This window comes from Habropoda laboriosa, unplaced genomic scaffold (assembly GCF_001263275.1).
Source record: "Habropoda laboriosa isolate 0110345459 unplaced genomic scaffold, ASM126327v1 scaffold30, whole genome shotgun sequence".
Taxonomy (NCBI): Eukaryota; Metazoa; Arthropoda; class Insecta; order Hymenoptera; family Apidae; genus Habropoda; species Habropoda laboriosa.
This window is the reverse complement of record NW_017100178.1, coordinates 1,358,715-1,380,504: the sequence shown is the minus strand read 5'-3', so window position 1 is coordinate 1,380,504 and position 21,790 is coordinate 1,358,715. Positions and strand designations below refer to the sequence as shown.

At 38.5% G+C, this 21,790-nt stretch overlaps 1 protein-coding gene across 2 annotated transcripts in view; it reads left to right on the top strand.

Annotated features, from left to right (window-relative positions):
• Positions 1-4,844: 4,844 nt before the first annotated feature.
• Positions 4,845-21,790, top strand: part of LOC108578955 (protein scalloped) — a 443,348-nt gene continuing 426,402 nt past the window's right edge. For both annotated transcript variants that reach the window (XM_017942377.1, XM_017942378.1), the window contains exon 1: positions 4,845-4,893. In XM_017942377.1, coding sequence (XP_017797866.1) covers positions 4,869-4,893 — 25 coding nt within the window. In that variant the 5' untranslated portion in view covers positions 4,845-4,868. The remainder of the gene's footprint in view (positions 4,894-21,790) is intronic.

Genomic DNA, 21,790 nt, shown 5'->3' with positions numbered 1-21,790 from the left:
ATTCCGAATTTTGTCACAAGCGATAAGAATCCGGTTTTTCAGTGTTTCTAGACTGTCAATGGTATTATTATCATACACTGAACTTTTAAAATGTTCGTATAAACAAAAGTCCAAAGGAGTGAAGCCAGGTGAGCGTGAAAGTCGCGCAATTGATTCTCCTCTGCTCGTAATTCTACGTCTACCAGCTATGTCCACGTCAAATTTCGATGTAAACAAAATGTGTTTAGTATACCTCGGAAAGGAAGAGTTTTCGGACCTATGTTTCAGTGACTTTTTTTCATCCTTAGTAAGAGTAGAGCACGGTACCGAAGTTCGGCTGCCTACTTCGGTGTCACCCTGTATATACGTTGAACGATACCTGTTTCCATCTACCACCGATTTAGAAAACATCCTATCCTTTATTTTCCTTTTTTCATGCGACGTAACGATCACTTCGTTACTTCATTAGGATAGGTATATCCTTTCACGTGTTTTGTTTTACACGTGATTTAGGTGAATACGCGCGTTGTATAACCATTATGAATATACATATTATATAAATTATTCTTTTAGACTACACAGCGTGTCTCACATAAACGGAACCATCTAAATATCTCCTACAATTGTGACGATACGATAAAATATTTTAGATGCAATACCACGCAAAGAATATTTTTTACTTTTGTCTCAAGGTTACTTCTTCGGCAGTTTTCAAGTTCACCGATGCATTTTTTTTTTCTCTCACGCATTGCAGTTGACATTAAAATAAGATGATGACATAACCTTAAAGCGAACTTTGACTCCGAAAATTAAAGTTAAACGTGAAATTTATTTTCATCAAGGTTGCAGGGTTTAGCAACCACAGGTGAAAATCTGTGTAAAGCCCGTGATCTTTAGATGGTATTCGTCCTTTGATACCATTCAAATCGCAGCTAAAATATTCTTTGTATCATTTATGTGGTTTCGTTTAAGTGAGACACCCTGTATAATTGCATTAAGGGAAAAGATATACTTGCAAACTTGAGGTTATTAATAATTTGAGAAATACTGCTTCGTTTACATTTTTTCTTTTTTCAAAGAAATTTTGTATTGTAATTGTTTAAACTTCGTCAATGGATATTTGTTATTCATGCACATGAAATATAGTGAATAAAATACGATTCTTCTTGTACGTACTAACGATTTGAAAAATATTATTGTTTATTTTTTCTTTGCGATATTTTCTGATTAAAAAGCTTATTTATGTTCTTTATATAAAAAATTGGTTAAATATTATTAAAAGTACTTGCTGCATATAAGCAAACGAACAATATTTCAAACGATTCCGTCATCTACTTTTTTTTGATAAACTTTCGTATAATTGACTTCTGTAGATAAAGTAGAAAGCCAATTGTCCGAACAAGTAGGGAGCAAATTAATTTGATAAATCAACAACCGCAAACCTATTTACTTTCTTAAACAGAAATAGGTAGTAATTTAAGTACAAAAATTTCAGATTATACATTCATACCATCAAACAACGGTGAATTGAAATTTGTATGATTTAAAAATTAAATAATTGTATCTGATCTATTTGAATTTTAAACTTACGATTCACTTATACTTGGTTCATGATTATACCTAAACACTTAATTATAAAGAACTTTAGCTTGAAAATTAATAATAATTAAAGTTAAATTAATTAATTAATGGAAATATACACTGTGAGTATATTATCCTTGCAGTAAACTATTTTTATGAAATTTGGTGTTTAAGCGTAAAATTGGTGTGTCGAATCACAGGCAAACTTTGTTGTTTGTTTATGTCAGTAAGCATGATTTAAGATGCTTATATTTCACCTTGCACGTTAGCCATTGAAAATCCTATGCACAAAGCTTTGAAATTGGGACAAAAGCGTTAAGGAAGGCGTGAGCCCGAAGTCGAATGAATCCTAAAGAAAATTACCGCACAGGTATAAAAGAAAAGTGGTCTGAAGGGTGCAGGAGGGTGAAAGGTCGTATTCTACGGAATGGGGCATGAACGTCACTTGACAATCTTAAGCCAGTACACTTGCACTGGGTCAGTTATGTCTCATATACAGCTACCATTGGTTAATCCCTTTGATCCGTTAAGTACACAAATGGCTCCAGTCAGTCTGCTACCGAAAAAGTGCACGTGAACTGGTTTATGTATAGAAACGTTAAGAGTGTCACGCGACCATCGTGAAAGTGAACCGTCATCGCATTGTAAACTGACAGAAATTCAATTGATTGTAATGGAAATAATCGTATTGATAACCGATCGTTATTCTTACAAACAAATTTAAAGTATATATTACGAAATATTTTTCGTGTTAGATGTCATTTAATTTTACAATTGCAAGAATAGCACAATTCGTAAGAAAAAGTGAAAAGAAATATGCCAGATATGTGAACGTTACACGGCGATATTATTTGTTATTTACTTAGTATGAAATTACAGGAAAGAGGAAAGTGGTAGTTTTGCGGTCGGTTAGTTTGTGTATCGCCATTTATCAAAAGGTTCATTCGAAAAACCTAAAACGCAACCCATGAAATTCAACAAGTGCCTCTCAAACTTGAGCGAGAGAGAATAAAGGAGTAAGCGAGCAACAACATCCAACCTCTATTACGTGCGTGACGCGACTGATCTCCCGCGTGGGGAGTGGGGAGACGACCATCCCGCACTACGTAGTAGGGGTAGAGGATCGGTCTAGTTCGAGTAGGTTCGGGCATAGTCGGCTGCGTTCGGCTTCTGGTTTCTCCCGCGGCCGCATAAGCGGTGTCAGCGTGTGCGCAGACCGGCTGCGCAGCAGGCGTGTGCGTTGTCCAGATTCTTTGTGCCATTCCTGGCATACCAAAAACAAGAGTGGTGACTGCGCTCGTATTTACCGGGGTGCAGCCTTGCGCGCTAATATTACTGTGCGAATTTTACCCGTGGTGTAAAGGCCCCGCGCGCGCGCGACGCCACGTCAGCTCGCCCAGTGGTAAGTACATTAAAGAAAATAGTGTCGAAACGTCCTCGAAAGAGCGCGTCTACTCGTCCACGCCCGTGTGTCCCAGCGGCGTCGTCCCACACAGGGGCCGCGCACGGAACGGATTCGACAGCAGCGACGGCGGCGATATACACACCGTCGAACACGGACAGACGGACAGACGGACGAAAGGGAGTGAGAGACAGAGGGAGCGATAGACACTGTGCGAAAGAAAGAGACGAACGGACAAACCGACCGTGCGATAAAGACAAATATTACGTGGAAAAGAGAAGACGGACGCTACAGAGTGCGTGAACGGTGTATATGCGTGCCGACGTTATCCGGTTGACTGTGCCTCTGCATCGGTAAAAAACATTACCGATTCCTCGCATATTCCTCGTGTGTCGTGATTGTCAGGTTCGTACTTCCGGTGACCGTGATGTTCGCATTGCTGGCTCCGTGTTGCTGCTAGTGGTGTTCTGCTCCTACTACTACTTTGAGTGAGTGAGTGAGTGTGAGAGGGAGAGAGAGAGTGTGTGAGAGAGAGAAAGCGAGTGAGAGAGAAAGAGGGGGCGAGGGAGGGAGAGTGTGAGAGAAAGGATAGATGGGAGGAAGAGAGAAAGATCAGAAGGAGAGGGAGAATCTGAGAGAGAGAGAGAGAGAGAGAGAGAGAGAGAGAGAGAGATGAAACGATAGTCGGATCAGTTTGATAAACGAAGAGCTCGAGTTGTGCCTGCTATCGCATCTACCGTGTGGTTTGGTGGTGCATCGGTGTATCTGTCTTTGTCCGATTGTCGCGTGTTTACGAGCGTTGTGTCAGCTGTGTGTCAAGAGACGCAAGCGTTCTGTGCATGTGTTACGAAGCGTGTGCAGTCTCTCTGGCAACGTGTACGACTCGGTCAGGCAGCACGGAGAGACTTGTCGAGGAGGTTAGGACGAAGCGCAATCGGTCGGTGTGTGCCGGTGGTGGTGGGCTGCGTGCGTTTCCCCGAGGAGAGCGCGCCACGACAGAAACGTGTGCCTCTGCCTAGTGCCTGCGTGCCAGCCCGCTCGCTCACCCGCTTCTGGTGAATTCGTATGGTGAATTATTGATCCGCGGCGGCGTGTGCGTGCGGAAAAACCGCGCGAGTAAAAGAGAGCGATTCACCGAGGATAGGAAAAAGCGTCGAACGAACGGAGAAAACGCTGTAAAGACAGTACTGCTAACCGGCTCGCGTGTACCACCGGTGTCTTGTTTTGAAAACTGTGCGCGCGCGAACACGCACTCCGCGCGATATACATATATCACGGTTTCTACGAGCCTCTGGAGGTGGAGCAGTGGTGGCAGCGACGGATTTTCTTTCCCCTAGGCGGGACCAAGCGAGAAGTGTTCGCACGTATTCCATTGCTCCCAACGTAACGTGCGTCTACGTGTCTTTCTCTTTTCCTGTCATTCTTGCTCACTCTCTCTCTCTCTCTTTGTTTCTTTCTTTCTCTCTCTCTCTCTCTCCCTCTGTCTGTTTCCCCGCTCTTTCTCCGCGGCTCGCGCGTGTTATATGTGTGTGCGTTTCTCTCCGTCTCGCTCTGCCTGCGTTACCTTCGCCGCGTGTGCGTCAACGAAACTAAACGCGGGAAAAGCTCGGCGCGAAATATATTCGAGGGGAATGTACACGGTGCTTATCGTGAAACGCGGTGCGTTTTCGATGCTCGGCCAGTGAGTGCCCAGTGCAGAGATACGGGAACGGATATTTAGACAGCAGGAAGCCCGTGCGAAAGTGTGTTGTCGTCGTCGTAAGACGACGGCGACGACAACAACGACGATCACGACATCGACAACCATCACGACGATAAACTTTCGAGGAACTTAAACGCGACGCTCTAGCTTTCGCGTTTTGATAATCCAGGACAAGCAAACCCTACCTTCGCCATTGCGACTTGGATGGATACTGTGCATTATTTCTGGAGTGAGTTTCTCTTTTAATCGTGCGCCTGTGTACTTACGTACGGATCTACACTTGCATGTTGCTGCGTGACTCTGAGCGTGTATTGTCTGTGTGACTGCTATGTGTGTACATACGGTGTGTATGTGGTACGTGATCCTGTGTGTGTGTGTGTACATGTATAGATGTGCTGTGTGTGCGGATGTGACGACGAGTGCCTTGTAACGCGCGGTACCGCGCGGCTGGTTTTTTCTCGTTCTCTCGCGACTCGGCATTGCCGCCGTCGGGACACGCGTTCGCGTGGACAACTTTACGATTATTGCTCAATTTTTTCACTTCTATCCTCGCGTAATATCATCCACAAACATTGTAACGCTTTTTCCGTCTTTTTTTCCACGAATATTTTCAGCATACATTATGGAAAATGAACACAGAAATTGGACCGTTACGTTGTTTACATTTTGAGGCCTCTTTTTCTTGGTTAGGAAAAAGTCTACGAACAACGCGAACGTGCCTTCGTGGAAAACTCGACGTATGCAATCGGCTGGTTTGTTTTGGCCACGAACGCGGATCTCGTTTTAACCGATAGTTCCAACACGTTCGTCCACGAATGCCTATAATGAGCATAAGAAAAATCTCGTCGAGTGACAGTGACTTTAATACAATGACGTTATCACAGTAGGTTATCAAAAGTAATTCCACGGTAACGTGGTAACACACCGTTACATAAATTTAATCAGATACTTGTCTTGTTATCGTACCTGGTAAGCGGGTACGGCCAGGTACGCCTTTTAGAAAAGATTGTTACCGTCGATTACGCATTTCGGGTCAGTTTGTTCGTTGACTTCTCTGTCATCGACGTGTTCGTATTTCAATTAGAAACTAGTTAGCTGGAACACTCCGGTCGGCAGTTTCTGCGTGAACTTTATCGGGACTATAAACTGGGCATATATCAATTTCATGCTTCGCAATTATGAACTGTGTTGCATGCACCTTTACCGGTACGTGAATGGGTTTAATAAAATTTTCGGAGAAACCGTTACCGTGGAAAGCAAGTATTTTTCGTCGAGTTCACGTATGTGGAAACTGTTTAGAACGGTTCTGCTAATTGTGTTTTCGCGTATTCGATTTATTTTTATCGTCTTCCATTTACGATATGAAAACGATCACCGTCCACGATTATTTTTTATTTTCACTTGAATAAAATGACGGTTCATTTGTATATTGGGTGAGCGCGGTTTGTGATTCTACAGTCGAGTGGCAATTCGATCCTGATAGTAAATCAATTCGATTTCAAATAGTCAAGCCGCGTATGGCGTGGCGATAACAGTTGGCGTACGGTCCAAGTTTAGAACGCCGTGAATTTTGTCAACATTGGTGCATTATTTTTATTCCTATCTTATCTATTCGCATCTATTCAACTTGTTTGAAGAAATACGATGAATTGAGGAATAACATATCGGGGAACGTCGATAGAGACGCTGCATTCAACTGTTGTACCATGCTTAACTTGTTTACATAACATATTCTTATCTGTTAACGGGTACAAGCGAAATTCGAATATTTTGAGAATTAGTTGGGAATTCGGAATATTCTCGCGTGAAATGTTCTTTGTAGCATGCAGAAATTTCACTTTAAGCTTGAGAAAATTTTTCAGCTGACTTTTCTGACTCATTATGTGTTTTGTAATTCCCGTAAACCGAAAGTGGTATTACTACGTTATTGGTTTCTAAATTTTAGGAAACAAAAGATGCGATGTTATGCAAATGTTTAGCGTAGATAACATGAAATACGTAGTACTTTATTAATTAGTTTCAGCTTTAGCAAAGTGGAAATCATGGTACTTATCGTCTAGCTGTGTTTATAAATCGAAGTGCGTTGCGTTACATTATGAATTTCAGTTCATTAAAATGAAAGCACGTAATGCAACGTTAGTTTGCAATTTTCCATGTTTCTTCATTTTTTTACTTTAGTGAATAAAGTTGCAAAGCAACATTTATCAATGTTTACCCACTGAAACACGTAGTATTACGCTGATATTTCTTAAGCTTCAATTTTTCGAATTGAAACGTGTATACGTGATTGTTTCCCCAGTCTTGAAACCCTAAAATGCTCGATGCAATATTTCTTACGAATATATTTAAATTTTATCGCGCCGAAAAATGTCGCAGAACGTTCCCGCTTTTTAATATATACAGTTCTACGCTATTCCTGAATTATTCGAGCTAAATCACGTAGTTTTCTGCAAGTCTGTTGAAATTCCATCAAACGTAAATACGTGAAAGAAAAATCATTGCTTTCCAACGTTCGAAATCGAAAATGCCTAACGCTGTTATTTTCGAACTTTGACAAACTAAATCGCGCGAAAATATTCAAACTTTACTAAATAAAAAGTGTAGCACTATGTCAGTACTTTTCAGGTTTTAAAGTCTAGGATGCTGTATGCTATATTGTTTCTCAACTTTCGCGATTTAAGTCTTCAAGTAGTACACGAAGGTGTTGAAACTTCACGAAATTAAAGAACGTAGTACATAGATATTATGTTATAAAGTATAAGTTGCTCAATAGTACCTATATCACTTTCGACAAATGCAAAGTTCCGTAAAAATTGCTGCAAAATGTGCTGCAAGCGCGTTGAATTGCGCGCAATGTGTCGCCGCGTGATTATTTTGGTTAAGGGTTTTTTTTGGCCCAGAACTTCGGTAAATCGAATTTCTGCTTCTTGTCTTCGAGTTGTTCTTGTGCACCAAAAAACGTCGATTCCGACGAATCAGTCTTACTAAAATTTCACATACATATAAGGCAGACGTAGATTTATGATTAGAATTACTATTAGCGGTGACATTTGCAATCACTTTCCTCCTTATTTAATCAAATTGCCAACTTCGATAGTTTTTCTTAAACGAGAGTAATCGTACTCATATTGAATCGAAAAACTTTTGCTTGCCGAGAATTCGAAAAATCAGTGTAAGCGCTTATCATAACACGTCGAAGAGATATACACTTTCTTCAAATATGTACAAATAAATGTGCAGAATCTCGCGTAACAACTCTGAATTGTTAACCAAAGAAAACTATAAAGAACTACATTTTTTTGAATACTATAGATCAGAAGACGCGCCCAAAGTTCTCTGAACCGGAAACAGTAAGCGTTGATCCTTTGCTTTATAATGACGAGTTACTCTCGTCGTGCAGATTATGGCCAAGAGATGCCAAAAAAAGAATTGTATTTCTACATGTTAAATTTGCAGTTTTGGTTCAACTTTAGCTCTAATTATAAATACAAATTCTGCACTATGTTATAATGGACGCACGTATAACGCGACGAAAATATTGTGCTCAGAACGCGGTAAACATCCTCGTACAATGTGCTAGATAAATTGAACATTTTGACACACTTTTTGATTTTCTTAATGGATACGCAATACTTACCTTTTGTTTATGTATGCACGGTGAAGGTAATAATTATAATAGATGCAAAGGTTTACCTCAGAAACTTAAAATGCATATTTAAAGATAAACTGGCCCACGTCTCTTCAGATCAGAGATTCGTTTAAATCTACGTAGACAAATTCGTGCAAAAATTGGGCGCCACACTTGTAGTCCATATACAGGGTGCTATGTAACTAGCGAAGATAATTTACATGAAAAAGTGAACCGAAAATGTAGAATAAGATTTTTCCTGAGAGGTTTAGTTATCGAGAAAATTGAATTCAAATATTCGTGGAGTGCGCGTGCATTTCGCTATCTCTAGGATTTATGTTTGTACTAATAAGCGATACTAATGTCGCGATAAATATCGATAATACAGTTATTAACGATTTCCTTAATTTAAATGTGCATTATTCAACGAAGTGTTGACAAAAAATCGCTTACTTCGGGAATTTTTTTTATAGGTAATTACTAAGTGGAAAGTTTCAATTGTTTTAGTGGACAAATATGCAACTTCCGCCTTTATTTTCCAATTTTTTCCAATCAAAAATGCTTCAAAATGGCGGAGTTATTAGCGAACTCTGAAGCCGCGTATTTTGGAACATTGATAGTCGGCCGCCATCGCCGCCAAGGACTGGAATGCCCAAATTAAAAAATTCTTGTTGATTTATAAATAAGAATGTATCACTTACAAGATAGCGTAGGAATTTTAAAAAATTTTAACAATTATAGAAATGGCGACACTTTGAAGAGGAGAAATATCTCTTTACTAAAAAAGTATCAACTTTAAACAGTTCTAAAGAATTAAATAATTGAGATATCGAAAAAATCCTACGCTAAATTGTAGAATACTTTATAGAGAATATCCCCTCAAAATTTGAACGAAATCGGATGTGTACTTCCGGAGATTTTGTGTCGGCCAGTTCGAAAAACATAGTTTCGAGGAAAACGTAAAAGATGTTTTAAGATAAAATTCTTTTCTGATAAAGAGAGGTTTTTCATATTTTATCTTTGATCTGCTATTTCAAGTCCATATAGCAATCCTTTTGCATCAAAAAAACTGTCGGCAGTCTCCTTCTGTGCTTTTTTAAGTAATTTTCGTGCTCTTTTACTCTTCTCTTCCGCCTTTTCTTCACAGTTTCTTATTCGTTGCTCGTCCATTACTTTACAAAAGTTGTAACTGTTTATTCCTGAAATTGAATACATCGTTTGCATCATTTTAAAAATATTATTTCCCCCGTTAAAGATTCCAGCAGCTGTAAATGTTGCAATGTCAACAGTTTTCTTTCCGCAAAACGGCCGTAATATATGGTCAATGAATTTATCAACTTATCTGTTAGTTTTTCCTTTTTTTATCGTATCACATGTGATAAGAAAACCTTAAATTACATATTCGTAAGCAACAGAATACTGCTCTAATGCAACATCTCCGTTTCATCTGGTCTGCGAGGCCTCCCGCATGATACAATCCGTTCCCGTATACATACATTGCCATAACTTGGCCAAGAAATCGAATTTTGAAATATCGCTCTGGCAACATATTCTACACATTCGAAACTTTGAGAAAATTTCAAAAAATTAATTTTTCGAAACCGTCCGACACGTCCCCTTAGCACATACAATTCCTTGCTACGGAGTACGGAACTTTGACGCTTTAATTCTTTGAAAGTTTGTACGATTCTGTATTGTAGTTGCTCAATTTACACTATTTTCTACGCAGAGTATTTCTCTAGGTACGACATTCCCACTGTTTATCAACATAAGAGCACGAGCGTAAGCCGTAAGTTCGTAGAGAATCTTTAACCCTGCTGTTCTGTTCGGGTCTATTCGACCCTAAACAAATTTCATTCACGCATAAATCCGCCATTTATGAGAGAGCAACGTAATCGGTCTACGACTTCTTTTACGTTATCTAATAACCTTCCCATGAGTAAAATTTTTAAACATTTTAATTATCTTTTCTTACTTTTTGGAGTTTGTACTAATGCGCTGTTCGGGTCATTATGGCCCGTGATACAAACATAACTGATGTTTATGTTTGGAATAATAGAAATGCTTCGGTGCAAGGCAATATAATTATTGCGTTGCACAAATGTACAATGGTTACTTTATTTTATTCCGTTTTCGTTTCTTTCCTCACTTTCTTTCGTTGTGTTTTTCCGCTCGTATTTGATGTTATTTGGTTTTTCGTTATTCTTCGAAAGTTATGTAGCAGTTGCGTCTTATAGTACGTAGTGTGCACAAGCGTTCATTGTAATTACATTTGTTTATTATTTTCATACCTGCGAACAGTAAAAGCGTACTAAAGGTACGAACAGAACAGCAGGGTTAACCCTTTCGCGACGGCGGAACTAGCCATCAGTACGCTACTAACGAACGGGTCGTTGTAACGTTAGTGCACACCGTACACATTAAGAGTGTCTCGCGTTTTTTCAAATCTTCGAGGATTTCGTTGGAACAACAGAGGACTTAAGGGAATGTTGTCGAGGCCTGGTTCTGTATTTTAACCTTTTAGCTACTGTACGCCACTATAGTGGCTTTCGCGAATGTCATCTTTTTGAACGGTACGCCACTATAGTGGCTCATTCCGTCTCTGTTTCAAAGTATATCATACACAATTGTATTATTAATTATTATGTATAAGAAGAGACGACACTAAATAGACACAAATCGCAGTGCTATGTTGTTTACGCGCAGTCCGCGTCGAACATTACCGTACAGAGATACTGCTCCGCGGAAAGTCCTGCCGTAGCTAAAAGGTTAAAATAAATCTTCACTTTGAGTTGTTGAGGCGACGCGCTTAGTGGATGCCGGATATAACCGGCGTTAGCCAGTGTGAAGCATTTAGTGGATGCTGGATATAACCGGCGCTAGTTGCGAAAGGGTTAAATTGAATTTTCTTACCTTATATTTTCTTAGCCAGTGTGAAGCATTTAGTGGATGCCGGATATAACCGGCGCTAGTTGCGAAAGGGTTAAATTGAATTTTCTTACCTTATATTTTTAATTCAGTTTTTCACGTAGAATCACCACCTACTCGCTTGTACCACCAGCTGACACATTCGCAACCAGCAATTTTTTCACGCCTCTAGCTACTCACCGCAGATTTCTGGTCGTGAAATACAAATATAAATAATGCATAAATGTACATACAAAGAAACCATTAAATATGTTAATTCCGCGGCAACTAACTGAACGACAAACAAAAGCTAAATCTAAAATGACGTGAATTCACATCACCGGTAGCGAATGTATTAACACGACACTCTGTATAACCCATGTGGTGCAACGTGGAACGTATTCCCCGTGTTGCACGGAGGTTCGCTGTATTTTGTTCTTTTTACGTAACGCTGTATTAAAAGCATGAATTGCTGAAAGTAACATAGCGTTTAAAAAATCATAAGGCAAGGGGTTTAATTCATCGGGTATACACTACCGGCCAAAAGTCTCGAATCACCTCCCACTTTTCGTCAATATTCAATCTGCTGCTAATTTTTTATAGATTTCAAGTTTATCTCAATTCTACATTTATCAATTTATCTCGTATCAACTGATTCGAATGATAAAAAGTTCTCAACGTCGCTGACTTTTTTCTGGAAATTTTTGTGTACATTGCAATGCTCAGTGATTGGAAACTTTTGGCCGGTAGTGTATACGCGTTGAAAATGAAACGAGCCGGTTAAGAATCGCCGGGTTCGTTTCGACGTCCGGGGGCCGTGATACGCATCGAAGTTTTTAATCGGGCCGGATAAAATTTGAAGTTCCGTACAGGGGGAAAGGGTATCTCGACTGAAGCGAACGCGCTGCGGCCGACAGCAGGTGCAACCTGTGTATTTCTTCGAGCCTGTTCGGCCCCCCTTGTTCCCACCGTCCGAACAGCTCGTTTTTCTTCCGAAGAGCAAAGCGCGCTGCACGCACACGAACCGCGGAACCGGTAGTACGCGGTAATCGGTAATCGATGAATTCGATATTCATATCACCTTCGCTAAACTCGTACACACTTTCTACGCCCGATATCGGGCCTTTTATCTTCCCGTCTTATCGGCTTGTCAAATATTGCCGTTCGGATAACGTTACTCTTTTTTTTTTTTTTTTCGCTAATCGCGGCCGTTTTTATTTCGCCAGCGAGATTTTTCATATCGTCTCGATACTGTTCTCCTGCCGTCTCGTTTTTTTTCGATTAGAGTTTTAACCCTTTGTGGACTACCGCCGTATATGTGCGTTCTGCGTAATCCATAAATTTGGCCGAGGAACTCATATATGCGTTTGACGAAAACAATTTATAGGGCCGAAAGGCTCGTATACGTGTCCCACGTAAGCACGTCGCTATGACCGATAAACCCAGAATTAGACATCTTGGAGTGCCATGAACGATATTAGCGTGTAGGCAGAAATGGGCGCTGGCAATTTCAAACGGCTATCGCGACTTGCGGAACGCCCCGTCCGCAAAGGATTAACCCTCTACAACCCGGTTTTTCTTCGTTCGCGAGAAGAAAAAACACGGTTGATTAGAATTTTACATTTCAATTAACGCTGTACGGTTCAGGCCGTTTGCGCGACAACTGACGCGTGTAGCCGGCACATTTGAAGATTTTCGACTGTGCTGCGCTGCTTTACAAAAATGGGTACAACTTTTAAGGAGTACAATATTTTTTTATGAAGTTTGAAATATGTTTATATGGTATATGTTTAGTCTAATTGATAAGAAATATCACATTTAGCATATACACATATTTATAGGCCGCCGGCATTTAATGGACAGTGTAAAACCCTATTTGTGTGTCTCCGGGCGGTAATGTGTTGATATAAAGGAATTGGCTAATAATAATGTAATAGTACAGTAACATAATGCAATAGTATAACGATGAAATATAGATACATGGTACGTAAGTACTTCCAAGTCACATGGCGTTATAGAGGGTTCATTTTCAAAGCTTGTATCCGCCTAGACGGCCAAAAGACGGTTTTGTATTCTAATTTGTAAGTGTACATTGTAGTCAATTGTCGCGAACAGGTGTATTTGTTATATTTATTCGAAAATATTCATAATTGTAGAAGATATGAGCATGGATAGGAGGTGCGATTGCTGTTGTTTCGAATGCTTGGATTTGAGAAATAAACGAAATATAGAAGTATCTGAAAAAAAGTCTTCGTGTTTTAATCGTATATTTTCTTACAAAATGGCTGTTGTTTAAATGAAACACTTGACATTTCCATCATAATATTATCCTCGTTGTTTAATTGTAGAAAAAGTTAGGATTGATATGTTAAAGAATTAGTTCGTCGAGGACTGTGTAATACATTTAACCCTTTCATTGCTGTTGGCGCCTATAAGCGCTTCGAAGATTTCTGCACACTGTACTGTTTGCGTTTTTTGGCGCACTTCCACCTAAATTTTATCCTTTGTACACTTTCACTTTAATTTGATAAAACAAATTGTGAAAACGAAAGATTTTGTTCCTTCCATAGTGAAAAGGTTAGAAATATTCTGTTTAAATTTCAAGTCAATCCGCGGATTAGTTCTCTAGATCTACAATGTCCACCGACGTAGAGAATCCTGCTTCGCGAAAGAACGTGCTTTATGCACACTTGTTTCATTTAAACTAGTATGTAACTTCATTACTTTCCAATGCTTAAGGTATACAGTAAATTCTCCATAAGTGTCAGTCCGCAAGGAACCTAAACCTGACACTTGTAGAGTCAGGGACTACGTTTTCGAGCCTCGCGCCCGTCTATGTAGTTTGCCGAACGTAGACAAGGACAGCGAACAAAAGACAAGGATGTGAAACGTGAGTCGAGGCAACCAAGCGATTTAAATACCAACTTTTTTAATTTTTCTTAACATATTGATGAGATTTTTCTGATAAAAATGACATCAAACACGACATAGTTTGAACAACATTTACTTATTAACACGTTCACAGGACCATCTATACTGACACTTGTAGAATCCAAACTGACTGACACTTGTAGAGAATTTACTGTATTTTTAATCCTTCGCACTCGGACTTTTTCTCGGGTAAATCTTGCAGCAACCCGGTCCTTTTTCTGCTTGTCACGCGTATGTAACAAATTATTTATTTGCAAGCAAATCCTTCTAAGTGAAACATCGTCCGTGCCTGAGAGAGAGTACGAAGGGTTAAAAACCATGGAACTTTTCGAACATGTAAACGAAGAAAGAAACTCGATTTATTCATTCTCCTAGGCAAATGTAAAAAGTGAATGCAACGGCATTTAACAGGGTGTACATAGAATCATTCTGTTATTTTTCTCATATTGTTTTTTATTGGTCCTCGTAAATTCGACTTCCTTTTGTTTAATGGCGGAGCGATCGTATCTTAGTGCACTCGTGACAGCAGCTAGACTCATTAAACCGAGGCTTCTTCGCGGTATAAATAGGACTTCTTGTCCCGTTGCACTACGGAAGGAGCAAATAGATTATCACGCGTACCACGGCCCTCCACCGACGACTTCTCTTTGCTTCTCTTCTTTCCCTTTCTACCGCTACTACACACACACACACACATGCGCAACCATACGCACACAGTCCCTCTTTCTCTCGTTCTCTCGTCTCTTCTCTTCTCTTCTCTGCTCTCGGTTTCTTTTGCTCGCGAGTAACACAGGCCTCCTCTGCTCTTCGAGAAGAGGAGCCGGTACGCGCGTGACTTTCTATTTGGCGTAGACGGTGCCAAATTGTCAAGTAACTAAAATTACCTTCGAAGGTGTACGCGTGTCTTTCTCTTTTTCCCCCTTGACGTCTTCCTCGACGGTTAACCCCTTGCTTTTTTCGCGCGGTGGCCTCGCACCACGAATGGCAATGCTCATGCCGTCGGATTAAATTTTCCAGCCTGTTAATTAGGCGAATCGTCGTTATCGCTCTTCTCAGATTTCTCAAACAGAGAGAGAATAGATTTAGGCAAGTTTGTTTGCTTTTCGAGATATTCTTGTGGAACGTTAAGCCGAATCTTGTTTAGTTGATCGAGAACTGTGTTTTAAATGTCAAGATATCGGGTTTTCGGAAGTATTTATTCTCGGGCTAATCTATACGCTTACTACGGTTATTTATAAATTCGCGACAATGACTCTTTTGTGAATACAATTTGATACAATAGCCTGTACCGTGGCTTCTACATCTGTTCAATTACCGAAACTTCGTTCTATTCCAATTGTTTTATAACAATTATACAAATATTACAAGGATCTATTAATTAATATTCTTCACTGTGGAACTGTCACATGCAAAATATCCTCTTTTCATGTTGCAAAAAATTCACTACAATCTGTCAACTCAGAAATAGAATATAATGTAGGAGTTTGCTAGTCGCGTATTATGTTCTGTTAGAAACTGTATTCACAACACAGCTCTATGCTTCAATAAACTCTTATGAATCGTAAATTATGGACTTTCTTCGACTAATTGGATTATTTCATCGCTGTGAACCCTCATACGGTCCTCAGAAATCGTAACAATTAAGATCCTCCGGTGATATTTCACCCATTTTCGCTTTACACTTAAATTAATCTTATTATATTACATTTTATATCTTATATGTATTACATTATATTTCACAATTACTACATACATAAATCGCAGTTTTGTGTCACACCACATGTGTACATACTTGTTACAAATCTCACACGATGCATACGCTTTTCTATCTTTCCCAATACATACTTGGTATCGAGACCCTGTTGATATTTTTCTTTTTTTTATCGTTGGTAAAACATCCGACGGACCAGCAGTTTCTTGCAAATTTTTGACCAGTGATAAAGACGCTTCGCCTCTTGATAACACTGGTCTTGTACGTATTTCTCCGAGTTCTTCTAAGAACAAGCGGCTTCTGTACAGTTTATTCTTCTTCCAGCTTGGATCAGTTTCTCTCCATAATACATAAGCGTTTACTCCCGAGACATCGATGATATTTGTCAGAATTACAAATGGCCAACGATCGCTTTTTTGTTTCACAGTATATCTACTAACTAATTGATCCAAGACGTCAACACCACCTCCAAGACGTCAGGCAGTTTCTTATTATCTGTAGATGTACTCTTGTTATGATGCAAGGTACTCGTAACAGTTACAGTTTTATATATTTTTGGAACATATTGGAGTAAATAGGAAATCATGGAGTGGAAGGAAAGTTTTATTCGAACGAACTGTCCCCACAATCGTATGAACAAAGTATCGCCCACATAAGCATCGTAATAAAACATTTCCAGTGATTGTAAGGAGTTCTTGGAATAGAAAACCTTAACAAATGAATTTCAACAGACATACGTATGAACAAAAGAAATAACGTTATAGCTGTTTTTGACGATAATGCATTTATACGCGTACAGTATTCGGGTGAAATTTCACCCGAGGGACTCTTCCGAGGGAAATGTCAGCAAACTGTGTTTTACTTATAATCTTACATTTTAGACAAATACATGAAATTACAACACAATCAGAAAAAAATCAAACATTTGATAAAACATAGAAACCGAAAGTGGGTGAAATTTTACCCGAGGAGGGTTGATATTCCCTCGAGCATCCCAAAGTCAAAAGATTGATATTTCGAGCGCGAAATGCTGCAAATCATCTTCGATTTCTCGTACCACTTTTGTTAACTGCCGTGCAAATGTTTACTAAAATTTTTACTCTACGGCCAGGCTTAAACTTGCCGAATGCATGCCCATGTTTCCTTACGCTGTGTAGATAACGTTTATCTGAAGTTGTATTTTTATATAACAACAAAGCTTTGTATCGAGAAATCGAAGGGCAAACCTTAATTTTGATTCCTCGTCTTTTTATACAGGGTAAGATTTTCAATTCTATTTTTTATGTTTCCGCGAGAAAAGAAATACGACGAATTTTGCGAAATTCGTACAAGGAAAAGATTACGATCGTAATGTGTTTCCTTAAAAATTAAAATTCCGTCAAAATCCGCGACTATTCACAGGAAACGAAAATGTCCAGCATCCTATAAATCACTCGAAAGTTCAATGTTGCATCGAAATTCTCGTACAGGACGATTTAATTCGCGCGCTTATATCGAGTGTTCATTAATTCAAGAACTGGTCTGGGACATTAACTCGGTGATCCGCACGTGTGTGGCTGGGGACTAGCCTGTTCGACCATCTAGTAACCCTAATAAAACCTACACAAAAGGTCGTCGTTCCTAGATCGATTTGCGAAAGGTCGAACGTCACGCCGTCGGAGATTTTATGCGCCTAAACCGGTGTAACTGGTCGGTGCTCAGCCCGAAAACTAATTTAAATTGTTGTCTTTGGGATTTAAATAGCGAATGCACATACGATAGCTTGTCGAAGAACGAACCTCTGTTTGCCTAATTAATTATCGATCCCTTTGATAGGAAATACGTGAGCAAATTGTAGAATTTCTGTTGTCCAAATTGAACGATTAAAATGAATTTGGAAAACTTTGGATAATAGAGCGATTGCTTTCTTTAACGTTGAGTTCTGCATACTTCGTGGAACGGAGTTTGGAAAATAAAAATTTGCATCGAGTTTTCTGCTAGACGACGTATGTTGAAAATTCCTATTCTATATATTTTATGAATCATCGACAGAGAGTAGTAGGTGTATATTGTCGTTATATGGTATTCTCAGAAACGAGACGTTTTTCTTTCTTTGTTTTCTTTTTGCCGTACATTCTAATACAATGCAAATTACGAACGTTAAAAGAGATAATTTATTCAAAGGTTGTAAATTGCTCGAAGACTTCATGCATAGATTCTCAGCAATCTAGTTACACGGATGTTTGCGACATTAAACTGTGATAATACTTGCTGAGACTTTTATGGTCATCATTTAAGGCATAACATATCTACATCTAGTCAGAAAATTTTTAGTCCTAATCTGCACTTTTCAATTAGCATCGACATGATAAAGAACACAGATTCCAAGCTCATTTTTCATGTAAGTTCCTGATCTTTTACTAGAATTTAAAATCGTACATGTGTTAGTTCTGTAATTTATAATAGGATTGTGTTTTATAACACTTCAAATTTATTGTACACAGTGTCACATAAAATATTGCAGTCGGCCAAATGTCCATCGAGCAGAAACCATTCTACAGCACGAACCTGTTACATTCATGTTAATGCGTACGCATTCATACGTACTGTAACTAAATACTAGTGCAGGTAATGCTTCTATTAGCAACGAGGAGTTTAGGTAGCTGAACTTGTACCGTATTTCAAGATTCAGTTGTACTGATAAGCAGTATCAACGTTAATTGTATTCACGTTGATACGATAGAACTACTTAATACGATACTTGCATATTTCATCGTCTATAATTGATAACATGTCTACAAATTCAAATTTTTCACTTAATCCGTACACAATTTCTGAGTACTAGAATCGTATTCCTGAGTTTGATACTTGATTCTGAAGTAGTTTAATACGCACCGTATAAAATCGAAACTTCGTTGAACAATAGCAGCTAAAGATTATACTGTACATTTGTTTATAATTCATCGATCAATTTGTAGAATTGGGAATACGGAATATCCCGTGATCTGCAGGCAAAGTTAACCATTTTCTAATATTTTAATCCTATATGTAACAAAATAAATTTACACATTGCAATCAAACCTAAAGAAGAAGTGGAAGGATAAATTGAATACGTCCTTATCTAAACAGAGCAGTTTAAATAATAAAGTGTCTTTGTAATAAAGTGTAGTATCGGCGGAATGAAAAGCATTGAAACGGCAGTTCCCGGGACAACTTTGAAAAGTCATACAGCATAAAAGGGAGCAGTTCTCAAATAATTTGTTCATTTATCCGGCACGTTTTGGTACGGCAGATAATTCCGCGTGACGTTCATTTTTTAAATAAATGTCACGTACACGTGTTGATTGTATCGCGATCGGTCGTTCGCGTCGTTTATAAAACCGAGCTGCCAGTCGTCCCGTCACGACCGCGTGTTCGACGGCAGAAACCCACCGAATGGAATTCTTTCCTTTTTTTATTACTTCTTCTTTTTTTTTATCCATTTTTTCCTCCTCGTCGTCATTAATAATGTAAAATTGAAAGCACATTTGCCCGTAATATTATATTTCCGTAATATTGCGATACAACGCTCGCACGGCTGTTGCAACGATCCACGATTGCGATTGAAATCTGTCGGAAAAATCGCGCTGACTGCGCGAACAAAAGTCCAATTTGGACTTCGTGGGGAAAAACGAGACACAGCGCGCGAAAGAGAGAGAGAGAGAGAGAGAAGAAAGTCCGATAATGCCAGTGCGATAGGTTTTATTAAAAATAAAAGTTGCCTAGCGATCGGCGATCTTCGAAGCCGATAACGAAATGCCCGATAGTGCACGGTGTCATGATCAATGGACGTCTGATTATCTGCGTTTTCCTGTATATTTTTAAACATCTGGAGGGAATCGTTCAAATTGTTTTCTCTTCGTTTTTTTACGTAATGTTTAAGGTTGATACGTGAATTCGTGGACGATAAGGAATGTAGCTTATTTGAAGAGACGTGATAAATCGAAGGGGGATTTCCGAGATGCCATGGCAAAGTTGATAAATTGTAAATTTGATACGATTAATGAGAAAGAGTTGTGAGAAATGCGAGACGGCATTATTAAATGCTTTGCTTCTGGGGCATACGAACAAATTTCGGTTTAATTTATATAGATCTTTATATACATATGTATCTAACCGGGCGTTTTTCTTTTGAAGTTCGGATATGCGGTATCGTCATATTTAAGTCTTTCTTGCAATTCAAGATCAAAATTATTTCTTTTCATTCCTTGTGATTTTTACAAATATTGTTGGGTTGATCGGAAAATTCGTGTAGATTTTTAAATAAACAAGGAAACTTCATTCTTTAAAGCGATAATTTCTGTATTCTGTAACATACTGTTATTTTGTTCTACAACTTTTTGCCGTTTTTGAAAATTCGAAAAATCGGCCGAAATATTCTATTTCTTTTTATTTTCATTAAAATCGAAATTTCCATGTTTAAATTTTGCAAATTATTTGCGAGCAGTTCTTTCTGATAGGCCACCTTCTTTATAGAAAATACATATCTCATTTGCTGTTTCAGTGGCATTTCTTCTTTTTTCGTAAAAGAAGAACATTAAGTGTCAGAAATGTTCTCTGTTTTCTGCCACCTGTAAAATATTACAACTCCGAGAAAAAAACTAGTAATTATAACAAATGGACTTTCTAATTTTTCAGAATATATATCTATGTTTTCATCGAATTTTATTTGTTCTAACGTATTTAAGCTCTTCCAGACAGCCTAATACCGCGTTCTATAATCTTCCAATTGATTAATTTAAATTGACTACTTTCGGCAATGTGATTAATGTAAATACGTCTCTAGATATATGTTCAGAATTGATCATTTTATTCTAGTAAAAAGCACGTGTTACTGTTGAAAATATTGAAATTTTGTTGAAGCAGTTTAACGTTAGTTTTTCTTTGACACAAAAGGTATAATTTTCTTCTGTAAACAAACATACCATAGTTTGCACTTTCAATTACACGATTTATTATAAAGAATTATAAAAATTAACGATCACATTCCCTAACGTACCTGTTCGCATAATCACCAAAGATACATGCAACATTACCTTACAATTGATTTCATTCTCGGTCTCAATCCACGCTCGTAGAACGAGCTCCAACTAAAAAATCCTGCAAACGCGAATTCCCTTTTCGGAAATGTTTGATGAATTCGCCCTGTAAACCACGTGCGATTGAGTTGAAAAACAAGGGGGTTCGCTTACACTGGCGTTTATAAGTATTAGGACACCTATTACGTTCTTGCAGAAAGTATTATGTGATCTAAATTACATTTCTTTGCCAAAGTTAGTATCGTATATCGGTAAAAATATGCAGGGTTTTCACGGTTATTGGTTTCCAGCGTATTTCTCTTAAGTAGTAGATTTTTCAGCAAACTTTCATTACTTTTCATACGCAATACGATGAATTGAATGGATTTTTTACGATACAGCGAATTTTTTTGTTTAACTGTTAGCTATAATTTGTTTTATATTATATGAAAGCTATTGGCGAGGCAAGTTCAACGACTTGCAACAAAACTCATTATCAAACTCAATTTCGTGACGATGTTTGTTCAAATTATTAAAATCTCATTTTTTATGACGGCACTTTAAGTGGAAATAGTCACGTAGAAGTTTTATCGTATGTACTGGTACTACGACGTTCTAGACCGAGTAATTTTTTTCAGGTTCTTAATAACTTTGCAACGACTGTTTAGGTTTGCCGCACATTCAATAAGTTTCCTAATATTTACGAACGGGAGTGTATGTACGGTGACTCTTACTAATATTCGGATACTTTTTGGAACAGTATAACGTTTTTGAAATTGGATCAGACGACTTGAGTTTTTTTGAGAAGTCAGAAGGATTAGTATACTGGACAACGTGTACAAAAAATTTGGAAAAAAGTGTAATTTGTGGAAATCGCAGAGAACTTTACAACTTTTCTATTGGAGCTTGTTGG